At 38.0% G+C, this 17,274-nt stretch overlaps 1 protein-coding gene across 1 annotated transcript in view; it reads left to right on the top strand.

The window, feature by feature from the left end:
- Positions 1 to 17,274, top strand: part of ZNF407 (zinc finger protein 407) — a 436,284-nt gene that overhangs the window by 262,545 nt on the left and 156,465 nt on the right. The window contains exons 6-7 of the mRNA XM_080821149.1: positions 2,236 to 2,319; positions 11,798 to 11,918. Of these exons, the coding sequence (XP_080677275.1) occupies positions 2,236 to 2,319; positions 11,798 to 11,918 (205 nt within the window). The remainder of the gene's footprint in view (positions 1 to 2,235; positions 2,320 to 11,797; positions 11,919 to 17,274) is intronic.

Raw genomic sequence — 17,274 nt, 5'->3', positions numbered from 1 at the left:
TTTTTGTTTTGAAAAATCGTCTAATGTCCACTATCCGAGCCTAATGCCTCTACCCCCTCAAAAAACAAACAAAAAACAAGTGAAATCAAATTTAGAATGAAAAACAAATCAAGTCACCAGGTAAATGTGACATACAAATGCATTGCAGGGTAACATCCTAACTAAAATTCGCACTTCAAAAAATTAAGGTCACTAATGTATCTAGAATTGAATCACATTGAAAATTAATAATTTTGTCTTTGTGCCTATACATATCTTCAAATAGGAAAGGGAATAGAACTTCATATATCTCTGCAGCATATCTGCCTGTAAAGGGTATAAATCTCATGAGGATTTTTCTGTTTTTATGTTACAAGAAAGATGTAAGTCACAAAGAAGTTCATAAATGGGAGAAAGGAATCCCTGTCTTCCTGCAACTCAGAGCAATAAGGATCCTGTGTCTCACTAGAGGTTTTGCTAGTTGGGTGGCACAGCCCTTCCACTGCCACACCGCTCCGCACACACATGTGCTCTCAGGCGTACACAGGGGAGACCGGGCACAGATGTGTGGCCACGCGTGCATGGGGGGTTCATGCCCACAGTGCTGTGCTGGGAAGGACATCTCGGGGAACAGCTTTGCCTTTGCATAGAGTAGTTTGTTAATGTTAACGAGCAAATTATCTATGGGATTCTTAAAAAGTCTACTTTCAGTGTTATTTAATTGATAATATGGCTGGTTGGCAAGATTTATATTCCAAATTGATTAAATAATTAAATGAGTGATTATAATTAAACTTTATTCTTCACGGCCATCTACTCTACTTTTTTTTTTTTTTAAATCTTGAGATGATGATGCCAGGGGACAAACTTAACCCCAAAATAGGAAAGCAAAGATAGGAAAAATATTTAAATTCAACTTTCTTTCATAAATGATAACAGTGAACATTTTCATATACCTTTGGGAAATGAGATTATACATAATTTGCTTTAAAACTCTCTTTATTAATGCACGTTCATCTAGATGACAAAAGCTAATAATGCTCACAAATGAAGGGGGGACTCTTTTTGGTTACTGAAGTTATTCTGCCTTCCTATATTTACTACTTTTTTTTCTCTAACTTTACAAAGGCAACCAGCATTTTCCAAATATATCAAGCTAAATTTCTGTTATGAAATGCCAAAATGTTTTAGAACAAAGCCAGCTGACTCGGGCAAAACCATTGAAAGACTTGTTGCATTAAACATCTAGATGAGTAAAGTACATAAGAATAGATACAAATGATTTATTTTGTTTCTGGAAAAGTATTTTATAATTTCGCTGTATCACTCCACGGTTAGCATTTTTATTCTCTTTTGCCCTTCCCTTTGAGCCTTGTGGGATAAACTGCCCAGCTTGGCAGCGCTTACTGCCTGAATATGCTGCTGGAAAAAAGATAGATCGCATTTATACACTGTAGTGGAAAGTGTTCACTTGTGTAAAAATGCTGAAATAAAATGAGCATTTACACACTTTTAACAAATACCAACTCTGCCAAATCTGTCTCTAATTGTTGCAGAGGTATTCCGTCCAGGACTGTCATTAAAGATGAATAATTGAAGTTTTTCTATAATTTCTTTAGCAATCCCTAGACTTGCTTTTTTATGCCATGCAAGTTTGAGAAACATAAACAGCACTGAATTGTTATTGGTCCTGAATAATGTGGATTTTATTGTTACTTGGGATCTTCAGCATGTGCGAGGAAACCATTTAATTCATATTATTAAGTAGGAAGTTATTAAAGAAGAACCTGATAGAATCGGGTAAAACCAATTCAATATCCTTCAGTTGTTGGAAAATTCAATATGTTTTATTTAAGCAGAATCCTAGATACTGTATATTAACTATTCCAAGCAATCTTTACTCAGCTCAGAAAGGCCAGATGTATGGGAATTGTAAAAAATCAGGATATGCATAAAAACTGTTCAAGTGCATAAAGCAGCCCCATCTGGAAGACATCTACCAGAAATGAAGTTGTACAAAACCATTCCATTGATAATAAAGCTAATTTTTATGGGTCTGACAAGTATGTAATTATGTTCAGTGGTGCTTTTCAGATTTTATCACAGTCAATAAACCGCAGTGGTAATTTCATTCCCATTTGACATATTTACATGGAAACATTTGATTGGAGGAATTAGTAACCCTGAAAGCCTTGATAGATATGTTTTAATGATCTGTGACCTCCGCAGTCCCTCATCTGTTTATTGTTGCAACAGGCGAGAAGTCGTTTCTGTGCGACCTCTGTGGCTTCGCCGGCGGGACTCGGCACGCGCTCACCAAGCACCGCCGCCAGCACACAGGTCAGTACGGCCGCCCGGTGCCTGGCACCCGCGCTCAGCCCTCCATGGCATGTCTTGTGTGTTTCTGTAACACCCCTGTGCTTGAGGGTCTACTGAGGTTTCTGCTTGAGTGACCTAAGATTTGGAGTCACCTATTTTTATAGGTTTAAAAAAGTCGCCCTACTGCATGTATGTGCAGTGCAAATACATGGGACGAAGGAGGGGAAAGAGCTTTCTGCCATGTGCAGCCACACCAGGCCCTCTCTGCTGGCGAGACTTTGCCTTGGACGTGGTGGGTGAGGCTCGAGGCCGGCTGGCTCTCCGGCGCAGCCCTCCCCCCTCAGCATCCCCACCTACTTCCTTACTCACCCCTGCCTCCTTAGTTGGCTCCTGGCTTATCCAGAGGGTCCACCTCCCTCCCGCCCAGCTACTTCTTGGCCCACCTATCCACCTGACCCTCTAGGGGCAGTCCCTCTGCCAGTTGGGACCAGTAGGTTTTAGGTTCTTGCGGCTTCTGTTTTTCTTGCTCTGAAAAACGGAGAGCAGCTTGAGTAGACATCGACACGGAGCAGCAGTCCTCTTTGCGATCCGCATCCTTAATGGTTCAACAAAATCAAGTAGGTGCCTCAGTTAGGAACAGTTCAGAATGGAAAGTTTTAAATATTCATTAAAATTGATTACCTAGTCGGTCTTATAAGTAATTATGTTAATAATTGTAAATTATATGTGCCCGGGACAGAGCTGTTAATGGCATTGTCCCTTCTAATTATTAACAAAACTGTTTTATTATCAAAAGTGACCTAGTTTAGATGATAAATCATGTGGTAACACAATCTGTCACTGAATGTTGGGCTTTTCCTTGGGGACCATGATGGTGGGTATTCGGCGGTCACACTCAGAGTGGCATGAAATGAAGACACACGGAATAGGTTGTTTGTGGGACATTTTGAATTTTGATATGTTATATTTAACCGCCATAGGTAGCTCCAGTGCCCATCATGGTATTTGTAAGATTAGTAAAAACTAATGCCAGTCACTTCTTTCAGATCGTGAGTGTATGATTCAGGTCTCTGTATGGGGTAAGAGTTATTATCGAGGGTGGGGAAATTCCAGTGTTTAGCATGATGTTGGAAACTTACACTCAATTCTGTAAACATGGAAGCCCCCTTTCAGTTTATAGTAGCAACCTGTGGCCACAGCCCATGAATCCAGGGAAAGGGAGTCGGGGTGAGGGGCGGCAGGAGAGGCCCAGTGGAACCCAGCCCTCCTTGGCAGCTGTCTTGGAGAAGCTTGGAGTGGTGTGTGTGTGTGAACGTGTGCTCACATGGAGTGCTTTATTCTCAGTGTGTTCAGTGTATTGCTGCCGTGCGGTCCTTCTGCTTGCCTGGTTGCTCCCCGCTGGGGCCCGGGACCCGTGGAGCCCCCTGTGCCACCTCTGCCAGTGCGGCGGAGCTCCCTCTTTCCCGGTGGTGAGGACTGTCGCGCTGTGATCACGGGCGCTTACAGGTGATCGATCATGAAGCCAGCGTCGAGCAGGCACAACTTTGTACTTTATGTCAGGTCCAGAGGCTCCTTATTACTTTGCTATTAACTTTATACCATATAGGACAGTGTCTCACAGACAGAGGCATCTGTCTTCGTGGCATTTATCTGCCTCTGTGGCACAAATCAAACATGATTCTTTAATACCAAAGTCAGTCCTGAAGACTGTTTGCTTCAACCAAACAGCTTAGTACAACTCAGTCTAGGCCCTTGGCTTTTATGCTGGATTTGTAATATTTAAGCAACATACAACTTGTTTTTTTCCCAAGGCCAGAATTGTATGGTGCATTTGAAATCTATATTTCTCTGATGTATTCCTCTTCGACATGGTTTACCTTTTTACCACAGAGTGCCCACGCAAATCACAATCAGCTTGGAAAGGGATAGGTATCAAAAGTGCTCCAAATGGCGTAAATAATTCCCTCCTGCAATACAGACTGTCTAGGGGGCTGACACAAAACATCTTCCATTCCAAGATTTACTTTTATCACCTGTCAGAGACCCTTGATTCAAGGGCACAGGAGCAGATCCTCACGTGTAGCTGAAGGGTCTTGGCCAGTTTAATAACCAGCAGCCTGCCCAAAGGAATGCGAAGTGTGAGTTTCCATGAGAAGTGTGCAGCCCTTTTGACAGATCGTTGACACACAAAGGGCACTGCTCTATATCCATAGCCATTCTGGCGTCCCCTCCCCCACCCCGACTTTCTCTACTTTTCTATCAGAGCTACCTGAGATGCAGAACATTCCTTAATGATTATTTTGGCCAAGATTATTGTTCATAGAGGAGAGTGTGAAGAGCAACACTATTTAATATGCACTGTTATGTCACATAAAGGGGAATAGGAGGAAAGGAAGTCCGCCTTTGTTCTGCTTTTTTGAGTAGGGCAGATGCAGGTGGCCCTGCTGACTAGCAGGTTGCACAGCTCAAGAGTAGAGAATGCCTCACTCCTGGATCGACTCAGCTTTCTGGTGTTGGAATGACGGAGGATTCAGAAGGGCTGATCCCAGTGCACTAAGTCATTTTGATCAGTCCTTAACAAGTGTATGCACCCCTTCATATAGTACCTATCTCAGTTCAAGCATGGACAAATATTAGCAAACTGGAATTCTTACTTAAAATTTGTGTATATATATTTTTTTCAAATTTTACAACCTTTAAAGTGAGTTTATTTCTTGGCCTATATATTGAGCCTAACAAACACAAAAACTGCTTCTGTGTTTCTGAAGTATAGTTCCCTGAAGAAAGTACTTGAAGAAATTTCCTGAAATTACCTGAAGAAATTATCATTTGTGGATGAAAAAAAATATTTAAACAGTAGCATTGGGCATGTAACAAAACAAATGAGTTATAAACTAACTGTTATGCACAGATTTGATTAAACTGTACTTTGTAAAAATTGACATGGCTTTCTTCCCCTTCCGGGAGCCTACACATATATGCTTGAGCCTTCCTTTACTTAGTGCTTATAGTATAGGATTTTTATGTTGCATATTTTGGTAGCATTATATTTTTTTCTCTGTCAACCTGCATATAATTCAAAATTTCTTAGTGTTACACAATTTAATCCACAGTGTTGTCAAGTATGAAATGATAACTTATAGTTCCTTACAATATAATGCTAGCCTAATGTGAACTCCAAATTAGTAGAATTATAGAGAATATAAATGACATTATTCTTTAAAAGTGTTTTTTAAGTTTCAATTGTGTCATATAAAAATGTCATAAAAATTTAGATGAAATAAGCTATGTTAACCTTGTTTTTTAAGTGCTTATTTAAATCTCTAAACTAAGAAAATTAGCTTTGAAGAGCTTAAATGACCTTTCATTTACACTCCTAACTCAGACAATGAGTCCATAATGTCACCCTCTATCCTCTCCAGATTCCTGCCAAATCCATGAAAAATGGATAGATTAAAGATGCCTACCCCAAGGCTATTTGAATAAACAATTTAGCAGTGAGTTGTGACACGACACATTTTCAAACACTAGTTTGAATGGAATAAGGAGACATCAGGATATAGTTGTCTACTTGCTTAATGAAAAAAAAACATCTTTTATTGTTTGACTACTTAGATTCATTATTTTAAGAGTGGAAGATTTATACTACCTAACTTGACCTCTTATTATATAGCTACAATAGTCATGACTGTATTGTATTGGCCTGAAGTTACACAGATACATCAGTGGAACAGGATAGATCCATGCCTGTAGTTGTCAGTTGTTTGTGACCAAAGTATGATATGTAGAAGAAATCTAACAAAGGATGTGCAAAACCCCTACACTGGAAACTGCAAAAAATTGCCAAGAGAAATTAAAGAACCTAAATAGAATGACATACCATGTTCATGGACTCAAAAGATTCAGATCCCATCAAGCTTCTTGTTGTTGTTAAAAAATTGACAAGCTGATTTTAAAATTCAAACAGAAATGCAATGATCCAGTGTTTGCTTCAGCAGCACATATACTAAAATTGGAAATGCAACTATCTGAAAGAGTTTTGAGGACAATGAACAAACCTGGCCTCATGACTTACCATAAGGCTACAATAATCAAGTCACTCTGGTATTGGCATCAAGAAGACACATCTATCAGTGTAATGGAGCAGAAATTACAGAACAGACCTACGTCTGTATGGTCAATGGGTTTTTGACAAAGGAACAAAGGCAATGCAGTCTTTTTAATGTATAATGCTTGACCAATTGGATATATGTATGCAGTAAAAATGAACTTTGATCTGTATATCATATCATGTATAACATTAACTCAAAACTGTTCTAAATATGAAATTGAAAATTATTTAAATTCTAGAAGAAAATTTAGAAGAAAAATCTTTTTGACCATAGATTAGCAAAGATTTCTTAGATACCACATCAGAACCCTGATTTTTAATTAGAAAACAAAACCCCATAACTTGAAAAATTATAAACTGACAAACTAAAAACTTTATACATTAGTTAGCTACTCGCCTATGGAAAGACACTGTGAAGAGAATGAATGTGAAGACAAACCAAAGAATGGGGAAAAATATGTATAAATCACAAATCTAATTGAGGATTTGTATTTGTAATGTATAAAGAAGTCTCAAAATACAAGAAAACAAACAACTAAAAGGGAGTTGAATGATTTGAACGGACATGTCACCAAAGGATATAAATGTATGGCAGATAAGCACATGAAATGATTCTCAACATCATTAGAAAAATACAAACTGAAAGCACTGACCGTACCAAGTATTGGTGAGGATTTGGAGCAGTGGAAACTTTCCTCTGCTGCTGGTAGGAATGTAAAATGGTCAGACCACTCTGGAAAAAGGTTAGCAGTTTCTTACAAAATTATTATGTACCGACCAAATGACCCAGCCAACCCATTCCTAGATGTTTTCCCAAGAGAAAAAGAGATACATGTCCATGCATAGACTTGCACATAAAAATTTGTAGCAGCTTAGTTTGTAACACCCCAAAATGCAAACAATTCAAATGTCCTTCAGTTGGTGGATGGATAAACAAAATGTGGTACATTCATATCATGGAATGCTACTCCTCCACTTGTAATAAAAAACAAATATTTACGCTTGGAGCAACATGAATGAGTCGCAAAATAATGCTGATACAAGGTCAGACAAAAGAGAGTACGTACTCTATGTATAGAAATCTCTAGAAAATGCTAACTAATATATAGTAACAGAAAGCAGATGAGAGTTTGTTTGAGGATGGAATGAGCCAGAGAGAGAAAGGGACCTTTGGGGATGGTGGCTGTGTTCACTGTCTTGATTGTGGTGGTAGTTTCAGTCCACCTCGTATGGTCAGTGTAGATACGTCAAGTGAGTGAAACAGTTATTAATGCGTGGGGTTTTATCCAGATGAGTGCATCACTTTGTGTTCCTGTTGTCCATGGGACCTGCTCTCTGACGTTGGTGTGTAGCTAAAATAGTCTTGCGGTTCGGTTCTCATAATGAATGGAGACGTTTCACATATGCTTCCATGCTTTATGATATAGCATATTTCTTTATGCTATATAAAGAAATATAATATAGCATAGTTATGATATATGCTTTATGATATAGCATATTTCTGTATCAAATTAGAAGACATAGAGACATTTTCTTCAGCCTCGGCAAGAGGAAGATCGTCTGGTGTCTCAAACAAAAGCAAAATCCACCATCATCTTGAAAGGGAGCTTTTGTCTAAGTTCAGTATAGTTGTCTATACCAATGTAAGTGCCTTGACCAGCAGTTTAGAGACCGTGAACAAATTTATTCAAGTTGACCCTGAGTGACCACTCAGTTGTGTTATAGATGGGATTTATCTTGAGAACAAATGGCTGAAAGGTACAGAAATGCCTCTCAACTCCCAAGATTTTACTCTGCTTTGCATATGTTCTTGTTTTTACAAAAATAAATCAAGTATTTCCTTGTAGGATCTATTAAATGGTTTCTCTATGTTAAATTCACTGTGAGAAACCACCTGTTTTGTATATAAAAGGGTTTGTCTTAAAAAAAAAAAAAAGTTTGTCTTTTTACTGGTTTGGAGAGCTTGAGGAGAAGCATGGGGTGTGCCCCTTTTTTCATCTCCGTGGGAGGGGAGTGTGCCCATACCTGTGTTCAGCCACTCCAGGCACATAGGCCACAGAAGCAGCGAGGCATTGGACCCCCTGAGAAGGACCTTGCGTGTGCTTTGTCTTCTCTCATCCTCATAACTGTCCTGCTGTCCTGCTTGTTCGGTGGTTTTACCCTTCTGATCTTGTCCAGGGGGTTGACAGGTAGGGAGTGAAATATGGGAAAACCTGGACTGGGATCGAAGTCCATCTGGCTTCTTCCAGCTGCTACCCGGCCTGCAGTAGTAGGTAGGACGCCATCTGCTGAGACGGGAATGTGTGCAGCTAACGGCCACGTAAATAGGACAAGACTCTAAACATTCTAGTTTTCAGGACAGATGTAGTCTTGTTGCTAGTGGAATTGATGTAGAGTAATTTTATACCAAGGTAGTTCATCCTTTGTTTTCTACATAAGTCAGTATACTTATAAAACTATTCAAAAAACACCAGAATTAAGATGTGGCAAGTAGAATTTTGCACACACATAAAATGTGTGTAAAACTTCTCAGAAAGAACGTTTGCTGAGAGGAGTATTATTTTGTATTATAAATAATTTGGGGGAGGAGGTGGTTGTGAAGTTTTCTCTAGTTCATTGCTGTCCAACAGAAATGTCATGGAAGCTACACTTGTCATTTTAAGTTTCCTGGCAACCATATTAAAAAAAAAAAAAGAGTAACAAGTGAATTGCTTTTTTAAATAGTGAACAAAATGTCTGTTCATGTCTCCTGCCCATTTTTTACCTGGATTATTTTTTGGGTGTTGAGTTTTACAGGTTCTTTATGTATCTTGGACACTAACTCTCTATTAGATGTATTATTTGCAGATCCCCCATTCCAAAGGTCACCTTTTAGTTCTGTTGATTGTGTTGATTATGAAGTCCCAAATAATTTATTTTTGCTTTGGTTTCCCTTCCCTCCAGAGACATATTTAGTTAAGGAGTTGCTATCGCCAGTGTCCAGGAGATTACTGCCTGTGTTCTCCTCTAGGATTTTGATGGTTTCCTGTCTAACATTTAGGACTTTCATCCATTTTGAATTTATTTCTGTGTATAGTATAAGGAAGTGGTCCAGTTTAAGGAAGTGGTCCAGTTTCATTCCTTTGCATGGAGCCATCTAGTTTTCCCAGCACCATTTGTTGAAGAGACTGTCTTTTTTTCTAGTGGATGTTCTTTCCTGCTCTGTCAAAGATTAGTCAACCATACAGTTGTGGGTCCATTTCTAGATTTTGTATTCTGTTCCATTGATCTGTAAGTCTGTTTTTATGCCAGTATCATCGTGTCTTGATCACTACAGCTTTGTAATGTAACTTGAAGTCTAGAATTGTGATGCCTCCAGCTTTGCTTTTCTTTTCCAAGATTGCTTTGGCTATTCGGGGTCTTTTGTGGTTCCATACAAATTCAAAAGACATGAGTAGACACTTTTCCAGAGAAGACATCCAGGAGGCTAACAGATACATGAAAAGATGCTCAACATCATTCATCATCAAGGAAATACAAATCAGAACTATAATGAGATACCACCTCACGCCTATCAGAATGGCTAAAATTAACAGCACTGGAAACAACAGATGTTGGCTAGGATGCGGAGAAAGGGAAGCCCTCTTAACCCTGCTGGTAGGAGTGCAAACTGGTGCAGCCACTCTGGAACACATTATGGAGGTTCCTCAAAAATTAAAAATAGAACTCCCCTGTGATCTAGCAATTGGACTACTAGGTGATTCAAAACCACCTAGTACAAAGGGTACAAATATGGTACAAAAATGTGGACAAAGTGTACAAAATGCTGATTCAAAGGGACATGGTGTGTAGCATTATCAACAAGAGCCAGATTATGGAAAAAGCCCAAATGGCCAATCAGCTGAAGAATGGATAAAGAAGATGTGGTGTGTATTCCTATATATCCATAAACACACATACATATATATAAGAATATTATTCAGCCATCAAAATGGATGAAATCTTGCCATTTGCAACAGCGTGGATAGAGCTAGAGTGTATTATGCTAATCAAAATAAGTTAGTCAGAGAAAGACAAATACCATATGATTTCACTAATAGATGGAATTTAAGAAGCAAAAGAGATGAACATGGGGGAACAAAAAAGAGAGAGGCAAACTTTATAGAGTCTCCACTGTAGAGAATAAACTGAAGGTTCCTGGAGGAGAGCTGGGGGGATTGGGGTTGTGGGAAAGAGGTGATGGGAATTAAGGGGAGTGAACTTGTAATGATGAGCATTGGGTTTTGTATGTAGGTGGTGAATAACTAACTAAATTCTACTCCTAAGACTTATATCACACACTATGTTAATTAATTGGAACGCAAATACATCAAATTATTTTCATTTCCAACATGAAATCAATATAAATTACTATATTTTTTTTGTTCTGGGATGTTGAAATTCGGAGTGCATTTTATACTTCTAGCACATCTCAATTCAGAGGCTAAATTTTTATATCTAATCCGTGATTGATATTTAGATTTGATAAAATTTATACTTTAAAAGTAGATTCACATTCCCAAGCTATTCTCTACAGACATTTTTTTTTACATAGGTAAATCCCATATCAGTTTTTTAAATTTAAAACTTATACTGAGTGAAATAGCCATATTTCAAGTACTTACCAGCCAGTATGGCTAATACAATTAAAAACTGAGATTTGATGATTTCTTTGAAAGTGTGTGTGCGCAGGAGGAGTGGTTGGTGCAGAGAAAGGTGTCATTGAGAGGACTAGCCGTGAGCAGTGTGCAAGCCTGAGCCAGCTGACAGGTGAAATGCGCGTGTGGGTAGAGCAGTTAGATCCATCCAGGGGGACACTGTGAAATAGTATTGTATGTGTTTCTTTGAGGCCTTTTTTTCTGTGGTGACCTCTTACTCACCTTTAGTGAACTGTATATTTTCCTTACCTCAAACAGTTTTTTCACTGGTATCGAATTAGAGCTTTATTTTTTCTTCATATTTAACTTTAAGATTTTATATAGTATATTCAAAGAATATCTCTATTCTATGATTTTTCATGCTTTTATCCTCAGTGAGATTTTTATAATGACTCTAATGTAACATAGTTTGTCAAATGACTCCAAATGTAGTGCTCGACCAGGCTTTTGTGTAAGTTTGTGTAAGTTACATTTGAGCTCCATAATATGTACCTTGCCTCCATTCAAATATAGAAATAAGAATCAGTGGTGTCTTCTAAGTTTCTCACTCGGGGAATGAATATTCAGGCGTCCTAAATGTGAGTAGCCCATTGAACTATATTCTTAAATTTTTAATGGAAGTAAGTTTCTTTTTAATTGTTAGTAACAGGTTTGGCCCTTCATTTCCAGTTTTTATAATTATTCATGTATAGCACTGCTTTCTATTTTGCAGGAGAAAAACCTTTCAAATGTGATGAGTGTAGCTTTGCCTCCACAACCCAGTCTCATCTGACTCGGCACAAGCGGGTGCACACAGGAGAGAAGCCCTACAGGTGCCCCTGGTGTGACTACAGGTAAGGGTTCGTTACCAAGCAGGTGGAGTCAGTAGCCGTTGCGTTGCATTCGCAGGAAGGAATTGCTCTTCTGATGAACGTGGATTAGCACAGCGTAAAGCAGGATTCACTTACTAGGTCAGGAGTTTATTTCACCATCCAATTTTAGTGACTGTTTTTAAAATTGTAAAGTTCTTTTCCATTTTTTATAATCTTAACACTTGGGGTTTGTAATCCTTTATACATCTGAATTTCAGGTGATTTTATTTCTTGGCCATAGTAAGGGACCATACCATTTCATGAGTTATTCCATGCATGTGGCCCTCGTCTACACCGAGTGAAGCACTTTTAGGCAATGAAGACAATGCAAGAAATGTTTCCTGCCTTGAAGGACGTTGAGGCATAATAGGTGACTAGTAGTGCCTGTAAAGAGTTATAATACAGATTTCAGTCAGGAAAGAAAAGGGCCAGGAGTGTCCATAGGAAGAAACCAGTCCAGCCACACGGACTTCCTCCTAGTGGAGACAGCATTTCAGCCGGGGCTTAAAAGATGAGGAAATGTCGACGACCTGGGCGCAGAAGGTAATGGTGTGCTGTAGCATTTTCGGGCCGACAGTGTGATCCAGATCACATGTGCTCAGCCTGTTCCCTGCGATCCTTGGTGGCTAAGGGATGTCTGCTGCACTTCAGGGTCAGCCTTGCAGCCACAGCAAGACATAGGTGCCAGAAGTTCAAGACGTGGTCAGGCAGTGGTAAATAATCCCGTTTCACTCTGCGATGAAGTGTGTGTGGAGGGTGCAGGTGAAAAATAAAATGGGAACTGGACATTGCAGCCAGATCATGCTATACCTGCAGCCCATGAGAGTGAATTCAGAGCACATTAGATGGTTTGTTGGACACCGCAGAGTCTGCAGGCAGCCAGGTGACATCTGTCTTAGGGGCTTCATCGGCCACACTGTGCAGCCTGAGTCTCGGTGTGAGGGCCTTCTCCATTCTGGAGCTGAAGATCTTATGGACCCCATTACACATGACGACACAGGGACGTGGAGGGGGTTCTTTCCATACAGCCCGCTACTGTTAAACATTAGGATCTATGTATACCTTAAGCCTGAAGCCTTCGTTAAAAAAGACATTTTTGTATTCCTATGGATTCCTGTAGCCTGTGTATTCAGTAAATAGATTGCCATAATCTCTATTATTATCCTCATTATTGCAGTGAGTTTTATGTTAAAGGTCATTTAATACTACAGAGATATTACAGATATATTTCATTCATTAATTATTCATTCATTCAACATTTTATTAGTTCTGTCTTTGCTTAGCACTAGATTGGTGTTTCTGGGAAATTTGGTAAAATGGTGATCCAATTAGAGGTAGACATAGAGATTTTAAGGTGTTGATATGAGTTCTTTAAAAAATAAACAGTTTGAATATTCTTTTCCATACTGAGGAGGTCATACTGTATAGTTGCCTTCTCCGTAAAATGCAGAAAAGCAATTAGAGAAATTGTAAAAATTTTCCCTAATTATCACTTTAAGCTCAGGATTATACCCTTTCGGTGTATATTGTATGCATTAGATTTGAGTTGTGGTTCTGGGGGATTTTTAAATTTCTTTTAAATTTTAGTTTTCACGCTTAACAAATTGGGACCACCTTTCCATTTCGTTAATTTTGTATAACTGTGGTTTTCAAACTGTTGTTTTAAAAGTAGCAGAACTGTTGTTTCAAACAGGATCATTTCCACATCCCTATATAAAATATATAAAAGTGTTTTTTACTGCTTAAAAGTGAATTTCTTAGGTAACATCTGTAATATTTACTCATAATATTAAGAAATAATTATATGATGCTGTTTTGACAGGAAAAAATTTTCTAATGGGGATGCTATCGATCAGAGTAGCTGTTGAGTTAGCCCCGGCATCCGGTCCGTGTCCTCGTTCTGGGGTAATAAGCAGGAGGCTGTGTAGCTAAGGGCTCAGGCTCTGCAGGAGCTGACCCAGTAGGCTCTGCCGTCTTAACCTCTCGTGAAATACGGGCGGCGAGAGGGGCAGCCTTCCGGGAGCCTCGCTCACGTTAGAGGAGGAGCGCGGCCTGGCAGAGACGCGGGCGCCCTGGGTTTCCTCTCAGACTGTCCCTTGGATGGTTACAGGTGTTGCTGCACCTTGTGGCTTCAGGATAGTGTTCAGTACAAGAGTGTCAGTGCCCTGAAGGTCTCCCGTTTTTTGAAGTTTCTTTATAACGCATGCCCTGATGGACTTTCCCCCCATTTTTGTAGTTGTTAAAAATACATTAAACCCAGCATCGTCTGTTACGTAGTCACTGACATACTGTAGAGCTCTGAATGCCTCACTTGAGGACCGCTCGTCTACAGTGCATTCTGATGCTTGCATGGCTTCAAGTTAGATGGACAAACAGTAGTCACTTCATGAGGTTTTTTTAGACATTTGGGCCATTTTTAGGCATTTTCATTTGAAAATGCTTATTCCTAAATCTCTGTGCATATCCATGATTTTTTGCAAAAGAAATTCCTAGAAGTATGACTTATGGCTTTTAATACTATTAAATTTAATTTATTTAATAGTATTACTATTATTATTAATTATTATAGTATTACTACAAAGATAGGGGTTAGAATATTGTCTCATTGGTAAGTACTGCGTTTTGGTAGACTTAGTCTTTGTGTGCCTAAACATTTCAAAATATTTCAGTCTTTCTTGGTTTGAAATCGTATCATGTTTTTGCTGAGGTTAAGGTTGTGTTCCCTGCCTCCTATGCACGCTGTCTCCCTGACACAGCGTCACGTCCGTTCAGAAGGGCATCTGAGGTAGCTGGGTTCCGTCCCTGCGATGCCTCCGACAGCCACTGTGGGTAAAAGGAGATTGTGTTTTCTAAGAGTATTGCCACTGCCCTATGAATTAATACTCAGGACACTTACATCTCATGATGTTTGTCCAATTCCTTTTGAAATGTTTGAAATTCTTGATAAAAGGTTGGTTTTATCTTTATTTAGAAGTTTTTGGAAATTTGATTATTATTGACAGTTTAACAGTTTGAACACTTGTTATTCATATAACAGGCCCGTGTACATGTGGTTAGGTCTGCTTCACTCGTGAACAAAGACAAGTTAACCTTGCTTAGGAATACGAAACCTTGCAGATACATGAATAGTGATGTTAGGAACTATGAATGAAATGTGGCATTGGCAACAGATACCTTTGTTTTCTTGTTGATGAGCAAAAGATTTAAAAATGAGCAGAGAAGTTTACAACGATTGTCTTGGTTGCATAATGTAAGAAAATGCTTTTACCATGTCTGCCTTATAACAACAAGGAACATATCTTTTTCCTTTTTTGAGTATGTGTGACTTCCATGGAATAAAAATATTCATAAGATGATCAGATATTTCTTAAGATGATGTGGTTATATTTGTCCTATTGATATTTTTCTATTTTTTGCTTTAAAACACTTTAACTTTTTTCCCATTTAGATTTTTATTTGTTGTTAATATAGATATATAAAAATTATTCCCATAGAGTATTCCTGTGTTTGTCATTATTAACACTTATTTGCAGGTAAGTTTACCGTCATTAGAAACTGGAATATTACTTAAGTTTTACTTGAAAATATATTTTTCATTTTATAAATTGAACATTAGTGAAGAAATACTTGTAGTTATAATTATTCATGAAAAATGTGAATATAGATTTGTTTACAAAAGAATTTTATAATTGGTCTTTTGAACCTGGGGCTATTTTTCAAGTTTGCATTATTAATTTAGGCAATGACATCTCATTCTATTCAGATATAAACATGCACCCCTTTTCCTAAGCTTTTGCTGTCTAAAATATCCAAAAGTCTAATCTATTACAAATCAGTATATTCCATCATTACTCCATAACTTTTTCACCATTAATTACTATTCATTATAATTTCAGAGCATAAATTCAGATTCATAGCACACTGTCCTGCCATATTATCTGTGCAGCAAATTCTTTAGGTTTGTTTCTACATTAAAATGGAAACAGTCCAGCATTTTTCTGTATTTTTATTTTCCTTTGTTATATATTGTCACTTCTATGTTACAAAATAGAAAACCTTTAAAACGTTTTATAAGCACCCTTTTCAAAAATGTAAATCCTTATTTCCCCCTAGAATTTATTAACATCAAACTGTATCCTGTTTTCACTAGTGACACTGGCTATCATGACAAAATAGATGGCTATACTCGGCCTCTCTTTTACGTGAAACTCCTCTTCTAATTGCCCTCCATTTTTTATTTAGGATTTATGGGAGAATACAATAGATGTGTTTTAAACAGTAAACCTTATAAGTCATGAGAAAACAAAAAAAGACACAATGCTACCTGCAGTATTAAAAATATTAAGGATAAGCATATGTTATACCTTAAATGTCATTTAGCAAATTAAAGAAAGCTAAAATTTCAAGTCAGACTCTGGCAATTTGATCACTTACGTTCTGTATCCCTGTTGTGGATGTCGGAATAGTGTGCATGTTCCCCAAGATTGCTTTTGGCCAGAGTTTTCCTCAGCTGTACAACTGCCTTCGTACTTTCAGTCTTACACACAGTCTTAAAAATTTTTTTTTTACTATTCCATTTTTCATTTTATTTACTATTTTTGTTTTTTTAAAATTACTTGTTATTATAATCCCAATAGAAATATCACTGTATCATTGATCTTTGGAATAAAATCTGCAATTCCTGCTTCATGGGAAAGATTCACTCCATTGTTTGCTAAAGTTGTAGGAAATACACTCTGATTCCCCCCACACACACACACTTGTTAGTTTCCTTAGCTCTTGGCTGGTGTGGTCCATAGGAGTCACTAATACATAAGGTTTTGCTCTCAAGAAGATTTTTCTTTCCTGTCTGAGTGAGGGGGAGGCTAAGAATATTTGATGTAACATTTAACCGGAGAAGCAATATCGCAACTAGAAATGGGCTTTTTGTGATACTCCTTCATGTTTCTCTATTACTATTAGTCCTCTAAATATCTTCTTAAGTATTTCTTAAAGATTCTATAAATTTTCACCCATGTGACTAGAGTAGGTAGAATTTGCCATTTGTCACAACCACCTGCAGTGTGTGTGACCCTCTAATTGTTTTTTATTTGTCTTAGAAAATAGTTGTCAAAAAGATTTTTTTTTTGTCAAAAATGCTTTTAATTGAACTCTTCACTCTACATGATGTTGGAAGCATTTTTTGGGGTAGTTTTAAGATGAAGGACAAAAAATTGTATTTGTAATAATTATTTCCCCTTAAAGTTTGAATTAATTTTTCAAACATATATTTCTATAAAGAGTCTCAGTTATGAAAATTTGTTTCAGGTCTTAGATAATATTATGCATTTGTATGTAA

The sequence above is a fragment of the Martes martes genome (assembly GCF_963455335.1).
Source record: "Martes martes genome assembly, chromosome: 13".
NCBI lineage: Eukaryota > Metazoa > Chordata > Mammalia > Carnivora > Mustelidae > Martes > Martes martes.
The sequence above is the reverse complement of the archived record's forward strand: the minus strand, read 5'-3'. Positions and strand labels throughout refer to the sequence as shown.